Source organism: Notolepis coatsorum, assembly GCF_963971535.1.
Source record: "Notolepis coatsorum genome assembly, chromosome: 13".
In the NCBI taxonomy this organism is placed as follows: Eukaryota; Metazoa; Chordata; class Actinopteri; order Aulopiformes; family Paralepididae; genus Notolepis; species Notolepis coatsorum.
In genome coordinates, this window is record NC_140177.1 from 8323642 (window position 1) to 8342133 (window position 18492).

Consider the following 18492-nt stretch of genomic DNA (forward strand, 5'->3'; position numbering starts at 1 on the left):
ATATTTCCCTCCCACCCACCCACCCCCTCCTAATGTACAGTCCCCTCCCCATCATATGTATATACTCTGTCAGGATCTAGGGGTAACAGTACTGTATATTTGAATACCGCCTATGTCACAAATGTATCAGTACTAAATACCTATATGTCCCTATGCCATAAATGTCATGTATGTTGTGTATGTCATAAATGTCTATATGAATTGAAAATGGGGGACCCTGATGGAAACAAGACAAACGTCTTTCTCAGGTCTGCATCCCCTTAACAATTGTATGTATTGAGCCGTACTGTATTGTACCCATTCTGCAATCTGTTGAATAAAGTTCTCATTCATTCATTCATTTCGGAAAATATCGGTAAAAAAAAAAAATGTTTACATTTATTTAACCTTTATTTACCCAGGCAAGCAAGTAAGAACCAATTCTTATTTTATTTATTGTCAAAAGTATGCATGTTGGTTTAATTCAACAACAAGAGATATGTAATGTTAATTTTTACTTTTTTAATTATCATATTTTGCACAGATAATGCTTACATTTAGAAAGCCTTTTGAATGCATCCAGTGAAATTATTAATTACCTGAAATTATTCCGTTTTTTTGGGGGGAAACCCTGCATATATCGGTATCGGTTGATATCGGTATCGGTATCGAAATTAAGAGTTGGACAATATCGGAATATCGGTAAAAAAGCCAATATCGAGCATCCCTACTGGAAACCCAACGTTTCAGACTTGTGACTTGCTTGAGACTCGAGTGTAAACACTTGGTCCCACCTCTGGTATGTATTCACATAAACTTCACATCCAGCTATGAGTAGGTAAACGTTATGTTCATTCTGTTATTTTAAACGTGTAATTATGGGAAACTATTCTAGAAATAAAGAGATACTTGGGTGAAAAATACCAAATAAAACAAAGGTTGAAAGAAAATATATTTTAATCAGTCAATCACAAATATCATGAACACTCAGCTGAACAACAATAACTGGATTCTGTCAATACACTGTAAACATCTAATTTATTACATTTTCAAAATATATGTCTTAAAATAAGTAGTAAACTCAATATAGAAGAAAAGTTGAGATCCAAGGCAGCTCTACAATTTTAAAATGGCTTTATTAATGGGCTTACATTATTTAGAAAGTAAAAAAATAAGTTTTAGTAAATCCTTTTACATATATGCACATCAATATTCTCACTTTCCTGTGTGTGGGGGGGGGGGGCACTGACACAGGAAGCTACTCTACAGGTCTGGCTGTTAGACGTCAACTACAGGCAAGAGACAATAGTCGAGAACTGCACTCCTACATTTAGCCGACGCTTTTATCCACAAAAACAAGTCAGCAGGAAGGGAACGACTCTGGCAGCTAAGAGTAAGTAACATTGTAAATCAAACAGTGTTGAGACTTTATTTTCCATGAATCGTTTAGTAGGCTCAATGACCGAATATAAAAAATAAACTTTAATGTTGATACAAAGAACAGAAAGTACAAAAATGCTCTCAAGAGTTTTATAATCTGTGAGAGAAGTTGGACGTTGATCACGTATACACGTTCAGTTCAGTCCATTCTAACAGCACATTTAAAATGCAGACGTTGAGCAAAGCAAAAGAACACATTGAACAGCCGACCACATTAGGCGTGTAGTTCACCAGTCTGGAAGGAATTCACTTTTGGGAAACTGAATACACAGGACCCTCTGCTCATCTATATTTAAGATTAAAAAATTACGTGGCTGAGGCATTGCTGCCTAGCAACACTTAGGAATGTACTACGAAGCCCAAAAGCCTGTTTGAGCTACTAAATGGATTTCTCATTCAATAACTTGGCAGGAGGTAGGTTGGACAAGCATTAAAATGAGGATAACTCAAACAAAAGTAAAACAGCCCTATTGAACTTCCCCTACATCCAGGGGAAACAGGAGCTGCTCAACAGTGCAAGGTAGGGGGTAGAGTGCGCAACGACCAGGAAGGGGATTGGAAATTAGCATAACGACTAACATTGGGATGGGAGAAAAACAGGGGAAAAGATAATTAAAAAAAGAAACTGTGCAAGGTAGGACTGGTGCTTCAAAATCCTGGCTGATCAAGAAAGAAAAAGCAGCTAGATAAATTCCGATTTCAGAGTTTTACAATTTCTCATTTAATGGCACCAATCAAATCAGATATTGTACTTAGTTAATAGGTGTGAGGTTAGAAAAAAAGAGCTGTGTGAACAATTGCCCTCAAAGTAGGGAAAAAAATCTTCAACTTGTGTTTAAACATAGTTTGTCAATGAATGGCCAAAACTATGGCTACATTTGCACGATGCTTGAGCTGCAACATAATAGAACTACAAAGAGAATCGGGTCAACAACACATGGACATTTCCTAAGGGAGCACATCTTTTAAATACAGCCAGTCAATGGATGATCTTGAATCGGGGAGAGTTTCTCGTGTGCAGCATAGCTGTATGATCCAGAGCGCTCCCGGTAGCTACCCCCGCTTCTAACTACTCCCTGTATCCACCACCACGGCTGCTTCTCTAGTCTATCTGACACAGGGTCACAGAGGAGCCTTCACCGAAAACCCTAAACCCAGGGTAGAGGGGCTCAGTGAATGTGCAGTGGAAGGTGTGTAGGTGGGTCAGTGAGGAGACTGTGTAGAAGGACAGAGTGCCAGCAGGACAGTCCAGATACACTGCTACTCTGGTGGAGCCAGAGGGGGGGGCAGGTATGTCTGTGCCTCGCGAGTTGTGCAAGGCAGTGTATCCATCAAAATCATCATGACAATCCAGACACCAGGACTTCTCATTAAATCCAATGTCATTCTCACGAAAACAGAAAGCTCCTTTCCTTCCGATGCCTCGATATGTAACTCCTATATAAACACATCCTTTGCACTCTACCTCCCAGTAACAGCGTCCAGTCAGACCCTCTCTACACAACACCTGTAGCCAGTAGGAGTCAAATCTCTCTGGGTGATCAGGATACGACTGACTCTGGCCCCATGTTACTGTTCTGTTCCTCTCAGACAGAGAGAGGTGGCTGTGTGCCGTGTTTGGGTCCAGTGTGAGTTCACAGGCATCTGATGGAGAGAACATGACACGATTTATCACACAACACATCATAATAATCTTCATTCACATTAGAATGTTTAAAGTTGCATCAACCGTTTCTGACACGAGGATCATGTAGAAGATCATTTGCATGTGGTTGAGTCTACATGGTCCTCGTTTCAAAAACAGTTAATGCAGCTTTAACTTAATCAACTGAATAAACCCGTTTCTATTATTGTATAATTGATCAACTGAGCTCAGTCTGTAAATGTGAAGAACCAGCTCAACTTACATTTCCTGAGCCCTGGTTTCAACCAACACTCTCCACCATGGTCAACACTTTAAGAGAGGTAGACACAAGAGACCTTGAGACACACATACACACACAGAACCATCCATTAACCCCTAAAGTACCACATCCTACCTGAGAGTCTCCAGTCTCCAGTGTGGATCCTCCAGACCAGCAGAGAACAGCTTCACTGCCGAGTCTCCTGGGTGATTGTAGCTCAGATCCAGCTCTCTCAGGTGGGAGGGGTTGGAGCTCAGAGCTGAGACCAGAGAAGCACAGCCTTCCTCTGTGACCAGACAGCCTGACAGCCTACACACACACATTCAGATACACCGGTACTGTAACTGAGGGGTACAATTCCCTGACTGTATTGATAAGTATGGTATCATTAAACCACTACCGCTTTATGTACTTTAATTACTGGCCATACAGTACATGATATATAAATATGATGAACACTTCCCACATTGAATCGGTTCCACACAAAGGTATAATCAAGTATTTATTGCAGCAAAAGGTACATAATATACTTCTCTATTATACTTTGGATGCGCTTATAAGGCAAAGGAATGTGCGTAGGCAAATCAACAATGAATGTCCATTCTCTGGTTACGCAGGAGGTAATTATACAACCTGAATCTTAGGGAATTATATCTATGGTACACTAGTAATATAGAGCGGGAGATACTGGAAGGGTCCCCCTGGTTGTAAGCCAGCAGGGGTAGAGGATCTGTCGGTAGTAGAGTCTGGTCAACGATGACTAAGGAGACTCCAAGTACAGGAGACGGTGCAATAGCCTCTTGATCCACAGACGAATACAGCTGTTCTCCGTAGACTGTAGCTCCACAGTGAAGAAAGCTAGCCGGCCTCAGGCTCTCTGAGGCGCCGACTCGACTTGGCTCCTCGCGGGGTAAATCCAACACGTGTAAGCGTCGGCGATTCTCCGCTCCATAAATCACAGGACCAAAGCAAATATAATCCAGCCGCAAAGGGCTATGTAGTCGTCGGGTAGATTAATCCAGTGTACATGTCCACACGGTTCTCGTCTAGGTCTCCTCGGGTGAAAGCGCCATGAAAGCAGCCCAGCCTGGATAAGAACTCTAGCTAATACGAGGAAGCGTTGGTGATGCTGGTCACTGTAGAACTTTAGCCGCACGATACACTATACACAAATAGACTATTACTGACTTAATAGAAATATGTCGCACTCGACGGTATAGCGCCAAACTCTGACAATTCAGTTATTAATTCGCACGTGGTCTCAATGCTCTATTCTGGGGCCAAACAGGCCATACTTCACCGCACGTTGTATCGTGGGTGAGGCTTCAACTTATTGGGTAACTCTTGACTTCTGACTAAGTAAGACTAAGTGCTTCTGTATTCACCTGCGCCGTATTTATACGCACGGTGAACAAACTAGTGCCAACCTCATTTCTGTCTCGTAGCCCTGGGCAAGGCCGGGCATGTTCAGACATGTCTTGTCGGTGGCCTTGAACCTGACTCTGGAGGCACGGCTCTGGCGCCTGTGGACCGCTGTCCAATAGGAGAATGAAATATTATGGTCTGGGCTAAAGGGATATTCCGTGTATATGTACAAGGAATATACAAGGAATATCAAACGATATACAAATACTATGCAATATATATCAATAAATAAATAAATATATATATTCGGTTTAATCTGATCCTTTGTAACAGGTACTATTATTCAACCAACACACCAAATGTACATATTTCTTTTTAATCTGATGTTTTTAAATGGTTGTCTGTTGAACTGGTCCAGGAACACTGACCTGAGAGTCTGCAGTCTACAGTGTGGACTCCCCAGTCCAGCAGAGAGCAGCTTCACCCCTGAATCCTGCAGGTCGTTGTTACTCAGGTCCAGCTCTCTCAGGTGGGAGGACTTGGAGCTGAGAACTGAGGCCAGAGCTCCACAGCATCTCTCCGAGAGGTTACAGTCACCAAGTCTGGATATGCAATAGATACAATTAATTATATTGAAAAGTGATATTATTTATTTCTTAATACATAAGCATTAAGAGAATACAATGCATTAACACATTGGACGCCAGACCCGAGATAAGTCGGGTTAACTCGCCATCGCTTGAGCGCCAAACCCGAGAAAAGTCGGGTTTTGGTCGTTATTTCTTTTATTCGCTATTTCCATTCATAATCCATCCCTCCAGCCTGATGTTATCATTGGGAATGGGTCTGAGATCGCAAGCGTCCAATACCGCCGCCTAACGCCTTTCGGCCAGTATTGCACATCCTTGGAATCTCTCTGGCTCAGCCTGTACGTCGATCTAAAAAGTCCGGTCCGGGTTTTCCTAGTCGGGCAATAGTAACGTTTATAACACATGGATTGGGGAGAATCAAGCACCGCCGATGCATGTTATTTGGTGGATTATGTTGGCAACACGATCGACATCAATACTTGGAATGGCGATCAGATAATTGGAATATTCTTTTTGCAGTACATCCTAGTCAAGGTAAGTGCTATATGGTATCAATCTTGCGTTGATCCGAGCATGCCTTCATTGTGATCCGTGTGTCCTGTAACGTTACTCCACAGCGTATGCCGTTGGTGACGATCGAAGCATAGAACCCCCCCCCCCCCCCCCCCACCCTTTCATGCATGCATGATGAAACATAATACCGATAATATAGCGTTGATTTCAGATCGATTGTTGATCCAGGTGAGGAATGGCACGGTTTTTAGTGAAATGCACTAAACGCTGCTCAGCGGCGTTTCCTGGGATTACACAGAATTACTCTAAAACTATACTCATATTCACCACAGTATAAAACAGGAATGTATGGATGAAAAAAATATTTATTTTTCACAAATTGAACAATAGATACTCGATGTCAAATGGGCAATAGTTTTATATCCATAGCCATGATATTTAATATAGTTTTAGCCCTGCAAACACCGGCATGTAGCCCCATTCATTAAAGCGCTGGCATACAGGGCCCACAGCGACATCTAGTTCATAGCAGCGGCGGTCCTAATTCAGCAGCTGCTGAATGCATATAGGGGAAACCCTGCACACAGACACATATATATATATACACACACACACACACACGGGTACTAGTATTTAACCAACACACCAAATGTACATATTTCTTATTCATCTGATATTATTTTTTAAATATGTTTTTAAATGGTTGTCTGTTAAACTGGTCCAGGAACACTGACCTGAGAGTCTCCAGTCTACAGTGTGGACTCCCCAGTCCAGCAGAGAGCAGCTTCACCCCTGGATCCTGCAGGTCGTTGTTACTCAGGTCCAGCTCTCTCAGGCTGGAGGACTTGGAGCTGAGAACTGAGGCCAGAGCTCCACAGCATCTCTCCGAGAGGCGGTTTTGTTTCAACCTGAAGAAGATTAATAGAACAGTAGAGAATATAATAGAATATGGCTACAAATACTGAGATGGCGCGACCCAGGTCAGTCGCCGTCGGTTTTGCTCTGCAAAGATTGTGCATACTTTGTTATGTTTCGAGACTGTGTTTACTTTTGTTAATATTTATAGTTTAGAGTTTTGTGCGTACCAACTGTTGGTGCATTTAATGTATATGACCGTCAGTCACTCATAGACATTGGATTACGGGAAACTTACCAACTGGATTACTCGCTGGATCAGCTTTCCGAACCGCATCAATGGCCTGAAGAAATTCTCCGGAGATTAGGACCAGACCCTTTGTTCCCAGAGCCCAGGAAAAGACGACGAGGAAAGAGGGCTGGGATCCGTAACAGGCTGAGATCCAGACGCCACCGCACACCACTGCCCAGTATATTGCTAGCCAATGTACAATCAATAGACAATAAACTGGATGACATCCGAGCAAGGATTCAATATCAAAGAGACGTTAGGGACTGCAATGTCCTTTGCTTCACCGAAACATGGCTCACACCGGAGGTTCCAGATCACGCAATTCAACCAGCGGATCACTTCTTTATCCATCGCAAGGATCGGTCATCAGAGTCCGGTAAACAACGTGGAGGAGGTATTGCCTTCATGTTTAACAAAAATTGGAGTGATCCAACGAACGTGAAGGAATTATCCAACCACTGCTCCCCAGAACTGGAATATATAACCATCAAGTGTCGTCCTTTCTTCCTCCCGAGGGAGTTAACGGCGATCGTCCTGATCGGAGTGTATATTCCACCGCAAGCCAGCAACAAGGTTGCGCTCTCCAGACTACACGACGAGGTAAATAGAATACAAGTGGCTAACGTTAACGCCGCCATTTTAGTACTGGGAGATTTCAATAGCGCCAATCTGAGAAAGGTATTGCCTGACTTCTATCAGCATGTGACTTGCAACACCAGAGGCGGTAACATCCTAGATCACTGTTACACGCAATTTAAAGGTGGCTACAAGGCTCATTCTGATAGTGGCTTTGGTAAATCAGATCACGCGTCAATTTTTCTTTCACCAAAGTACAAACAGAGAATTAAAAGTACTCCCGTAGTCTCGCGAGAGGTGCAGAAATGGGATCTGACGTCAGAAGAGACGATCCGGTCAGTGTTTCACCACACAGACTGGATTGTGTTCCGCGACACAGATAACATTAATGCCTACACGGAGACAGTGCTGGACTATGTTTGTACTAGGGTGAAAGAAACAATCCCCACTACCAAAATGAAAGTTTACCCAAATCAAAAACCCTGGGTAGACAAATCCGTCCGTGAAGCTCTGAGAGAGCGCACCAAAGCATACAATGACGGCCTAGTGGCAGGCAACATGAATGACCACAAGGTGGCGCGACACAACGTAAGGAGGACAGTGTCAGAGGCCAAACGGCGCTACAGGGATAAAATTGAACTCCAGTTTGAACAAGCTGACTCTAGAGCTATGTGGCAGGGGCTCAAAACAATGACAGACTACAAAGGCGCCTCCCTCAAACTGAACAGTGACATCTCCTTAGCAAACGACCTCAATACCTTCTATGCGAGGTTTGATGCTGGTAATAACAACACCAGCTCACAAGCCTCGGCAATGGGGGGGGGGGGGGGGGTCGGCTGCTGATGGAGGCGCAGTGTTCAGGGTAACAGAGCATGAGGTGAGGCGGACCTTTAAAAAAGTGAATATCAGGAAGGCAGCAGGTCCGGACGGCATCCCCGGCCGCGTCCTAAAAGTCTGTGCCGACCAACTGGCCCCAGTATTCACTGACATATTTAACCTGTCCTTAGAACAGGCTGTCATCCCCACCTGCCTGAAGAAGTCCACTATTATCCCTGTACCCAAAAAATCCAAGCCTGCTTGCCTCAACGACTACCGCCCTGTAGCTCTCACCTCCATAGCCATGAAGTGCTTTGAGAAGCTAGTAAAGGGCTACATCTGCTCCTCCCTCCCCATCAACATGGACCCCCTGCAATTTGCATACCGCCCCAACAGGTCCACGGAGGACGCCATATCCCATGTGCTGCACACAGCAGCATCACACCTGGACAAGAGGCAGGGGAACTATGTGAGAATGCTATTCATCGACTACAGCTCGGCATTCAATACCATAGTCCCCTCCATACTCATAGCCAAGCTCAGGGACCTGGGCTTGGGCTATGACCTCTGCCAGTGGGTCTTGGACTTCCTGACTGGCAGACCCCAGGTGGTGAGAGCAGGCAACTGCACCTCCTCATCCATCACCCTCAACATAGGGGCCCCCCAGGGCTGTGTTCTGAGTCCCCTCCTCTACTCCCTGTACACACACGACTGTGTGGCTCAGCGGAGTAGCAATACAATCGTCAAATTTGCTGACGACACAGTGGTGGTGGGCCTGATCTCTGCCAACGACGAGAGGGCCTACCTGGAAGAGGTCAAGGTCCTGGCGGGATGGTGCCAGGAAAACAGCCTCTCCCTGAACGTCAGCAAAACAAAGGAGATGATTGTGGACTTCAGGAGGTCGGGGGTCAAGGACTACAGCCCCCTCAGCATCGACGGGGCACCGGTTGAGAGAGTCAACAGCTTCAAGTACCTCGGAGCCTACATATCCGAGGACTTGACATGGACCACACACATTAACAGTGTGGTGAAGAAGGCACGACAACGCCTCTACTTCCTCAGGCGCCTAAGGAAGTTCCAAGTCAGCCAGAAGATCCTTAAGAACTTCTACTCATGTACAATAGAGAGCATCTTGACCGGCAACATCACCTCCTGGTTTGGGAATAGCACTGCAAAAGACCGAAGCAGACTACAAAGAGTGACACGTTCAGCCGAACGCACAATTGGAGGGGGGCTCCCCACCCTCCAGAACATTTACTACAAGCGTTGCAAGGGCAAGGCTAAGAGAATCATTAAAGACTCCAGTCACCCGAACAACTGCCTCTTTGAACTGCTGCGGTCAGGCAAGCGATACCGGAGTCTCAAGGCGAGCACAGAAAGACTCTAGACTAGCTTCTATCCCCAGGCCATCAGGCTGCTAAACGAACAATGAATGAACACTACACAACAACCACCAAACGCACATAGCACACACATCCACACGCACACACTCACTTTAAACAAACACACTGTAGCACCCACTCCACACACTTTATAGCACACACCCACTTTAAACAAACACACTGTAGCACCCACTCCCCACACTTTATATTTATGGATGAAGGATTGCACTACAACTCGTACACCTTACTGTAAATTGTACCTCATCCCATTTCTGCTTTGCACTAGATAGTACTGTACATTAGTACACTGCATAGTATTGTGTATTGTATATTATATGGTAACTCAGAACATTGTACATATGTCTATACCGAACACTGTGACCTCATTTTCTTCTTCTAAATTCATGCTATATTATGTTATTATGTTATTTGATACTATCTTGTCTAGCACAGTCTCTGGAGCGTAACAGTAAGAAGCATTTTGTATGAAAGTATTCTGTACTTCTGTATGACAACTATTAAAGAACTTGAACTTGAAAACTACACTGGCGGGGACGTCATACGACCGCCAGTCACTTATGGACCTAAACTCCGGACTGAAGGAGTTAAGAGACACTTTATGCCAAGATTGGCCATCGGAGATCAGGCGGGACAAAGGCGGCGGTGGGACAAGCAAGGAACACAGGGGAAGGAGGAGCGAAATCAGAATTAGGCTAAAAAGTTCTGCTTACCGACCAGCGATTCATTCCATTTTACTGGCAAATGTACGTTCACTGGAAAATAAGATGGACGATCTTCGGGCGAGGGTTCGATTCCAGCGAGAGGTGAGAGACTAACATCATGTGCTTCACGGAGACATGGCTGAAACCAGCGACTCCGGATCACCGCGTCTCTCCTTCGGACTCCTTCTCCGTCTTCCGAGCGGATCGTACAGTAACCTCCGGTAAGAGCTCTGGAGGGGGTGTCCGTCTCCTCACAAACAGCGGCTGGGTAAGCCCAAAGGAGATTAAGATACTCTCCAGTTCATGCTCCCCGGACCTGGAACATCCGTCCATTCAATGTCGACCGTTTCATCTCCCCCGAGAATTCACCGCCATTATCATGACGGCGGTGTACATCCCTCCACAAGGGAATACCGCCAGGGCCCTGGCGGAGCTACAGGGGCATCTCAACATCCACCAGATCAAACACACGGACGCAGCCATGATAGTAGCCGGCGATTTCAATCAGGCGAAGAAAGTGATGCCAACCTTTTTTCAGCACATCGCTTGCTCCACCAGGGGAGGAAATACGCTGGATCATTGCTACACCCCGTTCAGAGCCGGGTACAAGGCAACACCGGCTCCGCGATTAGCGGGAGCCACAAGCACATCGGATCACAACTCCATCTTGCTCATTCCTGCTTACAGGCAGAGATCACGTGACACTCTCGTGTCACATGAGGTAAAGATGTGGTCCGACAAATCAGAGGCAGCGCTACAGGACGCACTTGATGACATCGACTGGGGTATGTTTCAGTCTAGCTCCAGTGGCGTCAGCAAGTTTGCGGATGCTGTCGTTAGCTTTATAGCAACACTAGCTGATAATATCGTCCCCACAAAGAAGGTGCAGGTTTTCCCAAACCAGAAACCGTTGGTTGACAGTACTATCCGAGCGGCTCTGAAAACTCGCACCACTGCTTACAACCTGGGCAGAGAGTTAGGAAACATGGAGTAGTATAAGGCTATGGAGTAGTATAAGGCTACAGTCTATACTCTGCGCAAGGTTGCAAATCTTGCTAAGAGGTCATACGCTGACAAGATGGAGGCACAAATGGCACAGAATGACACAAGAGGCTTATGGCGAGGGCTACGGACGATAACTGACTACAAAGGCAGTGCCGACGCCTCTCGCGGACCAGCTCAACTCCTTTTACGTCGGTTTGGTGCAGACAGTAGCGATGCTAGCTCACCGGCTAACAACGCCACTGACGCGCCGTCCGTCGTGGAGGGGGGGCATCCGCGGGGGCACTCTCTCATTGACGGAACAGTGCGAGAAGAGCATTTATGCGGGTGAACACCAGAAAGGCAGCTGGCCCAGATGGGATAACAGGACGTATACTTAAGTCCTGTGCTAACCAGCTAGCCCCAGTGTTCACCACCATATTTAATCTATCCCTGGCGGAATCCGTGGTCCCTGCCTGTTTCAAGATGTCTACCATTATCCCGGTACCAAAGAAATCCTCCCTAACAGGTCTTAATGACTACAGACCGGTGGCACTCACCTCTGTGGCCATGAAATGTTTTGAGAGGCTGGTCAATGATCACATTTGTGCCTCCCTCCCCAGTGATATGGACCCTATGCAATTTGTATACAGGCAAACAGGTCCACTGACGATGCGGTCTCCCAAGTACTGCACAGCACCCTCTCTCACCTAGACTGTCAGAAGGGGGGCTATGTGAGACTGTTGTTCATTGACTATAGCTCAGCGTTCAACACCATAGTCCCTGTAGGCGCCGCAATGGAGGTCTGAGTATTCTCATTCAGTATTATATTTATGGTGCATTATTAGTTGTACTGTCACTTTAGGTCATGGGCGTGCTCACGGGGGTGTGGCGCTAATAGGAGTGTTCTTATGTAGTTTCATTCACCTTTTCACATCGACAGTTCACGAAGAGAGGGGGTGAGAGTTAGGAGCGCATATTTTCCATTAACCCCTAAAGTACCACATCCTACCTGAGAGTATCCAGTCTCCAGTGTGGATCCTCCAGACCAGCAGAGAGCAGCTTCACTCCAGAGTCTCCTGGGTGATTATAGCTCAGATCCAGCTCTCTCAGGTGGGAGGGGTTAGAGCTCAGAGCTGAGACCAGAGAAGCACAGTCTTCCTCTATGACCCGACAGCCTGACAGCCTACACACGGGTAATAATATTTAACCAACACACCAAATGTACATATTTAACAAACACACCAAATGTACATATTTCTTTTTAATCTGATGTTTTTATATGTTTTTAAATGGTTGTCTGTTGAACTGGTCCAGGAACACTAACCTGAGAGTCTGCAGTCTACAGTGTGGACTCCCCAGTCCAGCAGAGAGCAGCTTCACCGCTGAATCCTGCAGGGTGTTGTTACTCAGGTCCAGCTCTCTCAGGTGGGAGAACTTGGAGCTGAGAACTGAGGCCAGAGCTCCACAGCATCTCTCTGAGAGTCTACAGTCAGAGAGCAGCTTCACCGCTGAAACCTGCAGGGTGTTGTAACTCAGGTCCAGCTCTCTCAGGTGGGAGGACTTGGAGCTGAGAACTGAGGCCAGAGCTCCACAGCATCTCTCCGAGAGGTTACAGTCAAGTCTGGATATGCAATAGATACAATTAATTGTTGAAAAGTGGTGTATTATTTCTTAATACATAATAATAATAATAATAATAATAATAATAATAATAATAATAATAATAAAAAGCATTAAGAGAATACAATGTATTAATAACATAAATGTACCCACAGAGATATATTGGAGGCTTTGACCACTGGCAGCAGCCTCAGAATAGGCTCCTCTGAAGCAGAGTATTCGACCTCGTCCAGCTCCTCTTTTGATGTCAGCAACACAAAGACCAGAGCTGACCACTGAGCAGGGGAGAGTTCTTCAGTGGGGAGCCTTCCTGAGCACAGGTACTGTTGCATCTCGTTCACTAGAGAGCCGTCATACATGTCATTGGTCTCCAGTGAGTCATCCAGTGAGACATCACCCAGCAGGAAGCAGAGGAACCGGTACAGGTGTTTACAGCAGTTGTTCACAGCAGATGTGTGCTTTACCAGCTTCGACCACCAGGAGGTTGACTCTGGTTCAGACACTAGATTGACACCACTGGTCATGAATAAGACAAAGACATGAAGAGCAGCTAGAAACTGCCGAATGCTCAGATGCCGAAAGCTGAACACCTTCTCCTGGTGCAGCCCTCTCTCTTCTCTGAAGATCTGTGTGTACACTGAGGCTGCTCTGACATCAATGCCACACTCTGTCAGGTCTGCTTCAGAGAAGATCGTGTGGCCTTTCTCCAGCTGTTCAAACGCCAGTTTTCCCAGAGACAGAATGATCTGAGTCGGAGGGCTCTCTTCATTCCAGTGTGGATCCGTCTCAACTCTCCCATGGTACTTCTTATTCCTCTGTATGGACTTAAACACCAGGAAGTGGACGTACATCTCAGTCATGGTCTTTGGCAGCTCTCTTCTCTCATCTGTTCTCAGCATGTTCTCCAGAACTGTAGCAGTGATCCAACAGAAGACTGGGATGTGGCACATGAAGTGGAGGTTCCATGATGTCTTGATGTGCGAGATGATTCTGCTGGCCAGCTTCTCATCTCTGAATCTCTTCCTGAAGTACTCCTCCTTCTGTGGGTCAGTGAACCCTCGTACCTCCGTTACCACGTCAACACACTCAGGAGGAATCCGATTGGCTGCTGCAGGTCGGGAAGTTATCCAGATGAGAGCAGAGGGAAGCAGATGACCCTTGATTAGGTTTGTCAGCAGCACGTCCACTGAGGTTGGCTTTGTGACATCAGTCCAGACCTCATTGTGGTGGAAGTCTAGAGGAAGTCGACACTCATCCAGACCATCAAAGATGAACGCAACTGTGAATTCATCGTAGCTGCTGATTCCTGCTTGTTCGGTTTCCAAGGAGAAGTGATGAAGAAGTTCCACCAAGCTGTATTGTCTCCCCTTCAGTGGGTTCAGCTCTCTGAACGTGAACGGAAACATGAAGTGTACATGCTGGTGGGCTTTTCCTTCAGCCCAGTCCAGAGTGACCTTCTGTGTTAAGACTGTTTTACCAATGCCAGCCACTCCCTTTGTCATCACTGTTCGGTTTGCTTTATCCTGTCCACATAAGGCTGTAAAGATGTCTTTACTTTTAATCAGCGTTTCTGGGCTCACTGGTTTCCTGGATGCTGCTTGGATCTGTGTGACCTCATGTTCAGTGTTGACCTCTCCACTCCCTCCCCTTGAGATGTCGAGCTCTGCGTACATCTGATTCAGAAGGGTTGGGTTTCCTTCTTTAGCGATTCCCTCAAACAAACACTGGAACCTCGTCTTCAAGCTAGATTTGAGAGTTTCTGAATGAAGATAGAAAACAGGACATCAATTAATGAATTATATGGTAGATTTGAGTGCTAAGCATTTTATACCTACATTAACTAATCTAGTTTTATCAGAATAACGACTGGAAATGTCCATGTCTAACTGGGGAATATATACATTTACCAAGAATGTTTTGAATGTATACGACTGAATTCGGTCGTTAATTGAGCGTTAATTTATCGTCATCATTAGGGCACAAGTATCTCGTGTTTTATTATAATGTACAGTGATACAGGTGTAAAGTAGGGCCCTATGAAATCCGCGATCGCAGAATCACGGAGGATTTCACAGAATTCTAAATTATCGCGGAATGGTGTGGAATTTGCTTAAATTATACATAAATCGGTTTTCATTTTTGACTTGCAATGGATGAAATAGTGTATAGTGCAGCAATGCAAGTCCGGTTCACAGTTATTGTTGTAATGGAGAAGTGGGAGTTATGTCACCGGGGGTTTCCTCTTACTTTGTTCTTACCTGGGATTCAGCTAAGTTTTCTTATTGTTGCTTTTTTCTCAGGCAAGAACAAATTGAGCTGTACTGTATTGTACCAATTCTGCAATCCGTTAATAAAATGTTCAATCAAAACTCTGCTCCACTCCACACCTAAAGTTGTCTCCACACCTAAAGTTCTGAGCGCATAGTTTTAGCCACGGACATTTCAGAGAGAGATGACATCTCTCCACGGACATTTCAGAGAGAGGTGACATCTCTCTGAAAGGAGAGAGCATATGGATCAGCGGCATATATATATCAGTATACTGTGCGCCGCGATTGGTTCTTGACAAGCGCGCAGCCAGTCGTTCAGTATTGACAAAGCCTACTTTTGACCGATTTATTTCGCACTATACAGTACGTATACGTATAAGTACAAGTCTTTATTGGTCATCAGATTAACACACGCGATGAGCGACCCACAGGAACACATTCATTTTGAGATCGCAAAGCGCTTCCTGTTAAATATATCAGACCGGGATCAGATGGCGAAACTCGGCTGTTTTACACCAGCCTCATTCGCCTTATAAGGAGATGGTGGGCGTGTCTGTATGCAAATTAATTTAGCGCAAACGCGCTTTTGAGTTTAAGAAAGAGTGGGATTCACCATGCAAATCTCCTGGGTACGCACAGATTTCGACGTTAAGAACGGCTTGATGAATGTGGCGGTGGCTTTTCTTATTGTTATCTTAACAGACAGGTAAGCAAGAATATAAGAAAAATAATAAGAGTAATGTTGAATGAGGCCCATTGAGCATACATTTGTCAAATGTGCAACCCTAGTTTCACCTAGTGGTATGAGACGTATTCTTCGTATGCCTGAATGTACCGTAACGCCCATACCGTAAATTCACGTGACGAATACACGTACCGTTACACCCCTACTACTAATACACTATATCAACAACATCTGAGGAAAGTGTCAATTCAATCACAGATGTGAAACTCAGAAAACAGACATGGTAAACAGTACAGAATACAGAGCACTGGTCCCTTATAGAAATACATCTGGAACTGAGACTGAATATGTCATGAGATCTGACCTCTCTTGTGACTGGTGTCCATCTTTGAAGTTGGTTTATCCATGGACCAGTCACTCTTTATGAACACAGCTGGGTACAGGGGAGACTGGTCTCTCCTGATGGAACCTGATGGACCAGTCACTCTTTATGAACACAGCTGGGTACAGGGGAGACTGGTCTCTCCTGATGGACCAGTCACTCTTTATGAACACAGCTGGGTACAGGGGAGACTGGTCTCTCCTGATGGACCAGTCACTCTTTATGAACACAGCTGGGTACAGGGGAGACTGGTCTCTCCTGATGGAACCTGAACACAGCTGGGTACAGGGGAGACTGGTCTCTCTTTATGAACACACAGCTGGGTACAGGGGAGACTGGTCTCTCCTGATGGAACCTGAACAAAGACAGACGATCACAGATAGAACAGATACACACTATGGGCACTTTGCGCTCGTCTGCAACCATACAAACTCTGAACTCTGACTCCATTGCCTAGTACACCCTAGGCTGTGTTACTCATTAAACATTTTGAAATATTAAATTGCTAATATAATCAATTGTTGTTGATTTTTCTGGTAAATTAATGGTTTAGATTAATCAACTAATCTATGCTTATTTTATGTCTGCACGTTGTGCATTGCTCTTTGATCGGCCAATTTTGTGCCAATTTTATGCCTGTCTTTTTTTACTGCTGTGAAGCACTTTGAGCTGCAACTCTTGTATGAAAGGTTCTATACAAATAAAGTTTGATTATTAAGGCATTTGTTTGCTTCATTAAAGTGTGTGGATTTATAAGTGTTCTGTAGTGCCCTTTGTCCGCTTTACGGTGGTGGTAAGTTAACCTCTTAAGTTAACGGTTGTGGTGTCTCAGCTAAATGTTTCCCTGCACGCTGCCGTGTGTGCATTTCATTCCCCATCTGGGCTAAGCCCCGGATCTCCTACAATCCTAAATCCACCCCAGGTGACGCCTGTGGCCAAATAACCACAAATATATGACTTTTCCCTTTAATCAATCAGGACTATTTTTATCAATAGAACAAGTATATATTTTTTTACAAAAACAAAAACAGTAAATTATTCTCCCCCATTTTGCATTTACAACAAAGAAACTACTCTGGGCGAACTGGTCACGTGATGCCTGTATAGAACTGGTCACGTGATGCCTGTATAGAACTGGTCACGTGACGCCTGTATAGAACTGGTCACGTGATGCCTGTATAGGACTGGTCACGTGATGCCTGTATTAGAACTGGTCACGTGACGCCTGTATAGAACTGGTCACGTGATGCCTGTATTAGAACTGGTCACGTGACGCCTGTATTAGAACTGGTCACGTGACGCCTGTATAGAGCTGGTCACGTGATGCCTGTATAGAACTGGTCACATGATGCCTGTATAGAACTGGTCACGTGATGCCTGTATAGAACTGGTCACGTGATGCCTGTATAGAACTGGTCACGTGATGCCTGTATAGAACTGGTCACATGATGCCTGTATAGAACTGGTCACATGATGCCTGTATAGAACTGGTCACGTGATGCCTGTATAGAACTGGTCACGTGATGCCTGTATAGAACTGGTCACGTGATGTCTGTATAGAACTGGTCACGTGATGCCTGTATAGAACTGGTCACGTGATGCCTGTATAGAACTGGTCACGTGATGCCTGTATAGAACTGGTCACGTGACGCCTGTATAGAACTGGTCACGTGATGCCTGTATAGAACTGGTCACGTGATGCCTGTATAGAACTGGTCACATGATGCCTGTATAGAACTGGTCACGTGATGCCTGTATAGAACTGGTCACATGATGCCTATAGAACTGGTCACGTGATGCCTGTATAGAACTGGTCACGTGATGCCTGTATAGAACTGGTCACATGATGCCTGTATAGAACTGGTCACGTGATGCCTGTATAGAACTGGTCACATGATGCCTGTATAGAACTGGTCACGTGACGCCTGTATATAACTGGTCACGTGATGCCTGTATAGAACTGGTCACGTGATGCCTGTATAGAACTGGTCACGTGACGCCTGTATGAACTGGTCACGTGATGTCTGTATAGAGCTGGTCACGTGATGCCTGTATATAACTGGTCACGTGATGCCTGTATAGAACTGGTCACGTGATGCCTGTATAGAACTGGTCAC

At 45.3% G+C, this 18492-nt stretch overlaps 1 protein-coding gene across 1 annotated transcript; it reads right to left on the bottom strand.

The window, feature by feature from the left end:
• Positions 1 to 2258: 2258 nt before the first annotated feature.
• Positions 2259 to 16409, bottom strand: LOC311238755 (NACHT, LRR and PYD domains-containing protein 3-like). The gene is made up of 9 exons (XM_084326933.1): positions 16358 to 16409; positions 13192 to 14797; positions 12743 to 13039; positions 12428 to 12601; positions 6526 to 6699; positions 5117 to 5290; positions 3459 to 3632; positions 3327 to 3373; positions 2259 to 3063 (listed from the first exon to the last, which is right to left on the bottom strand). The coding sequence occupies exons 1-9, from the start codon at positions 16398 to 16400 to the stop codon at positions 2522 to 2524; spliced, it is 3231 nt and encodes a 1076-aa protein (XP_084183059.1). The 5' UTR covers positions 16401 to 16409; the 3' UTR covers positions 2259 to 2521.
• Between the last annotated feature and the right edge of the window lie 2083 nt (positions 16410 to 18492).

Excerpts from the sequence above, each read along its gene's own strand:
- LOC311238755 (XM_084326933.1), bottom strand. The coding sequence starts at position 16,400 with ATGGATAAACCAACTTCAAAGATGGACACCAGTCACAAGAGAG. Across the intron at positions 12,602-12,742 it reads TGTAGACTGCAGACTCTCAG|GCTGTCAGGCTGTCGGGTCA; the intron begins GTTAGTGTTCCT and ends ACCCGTGTGTAG. Across the intron at positions 5,291-6,525 it reads TGTAGACTGGAGACTCTCAG|ACTTGGTGACTGTAACCTCT; the intron begins GTCAGTGTTCCT and ends TTGCATATCCAG.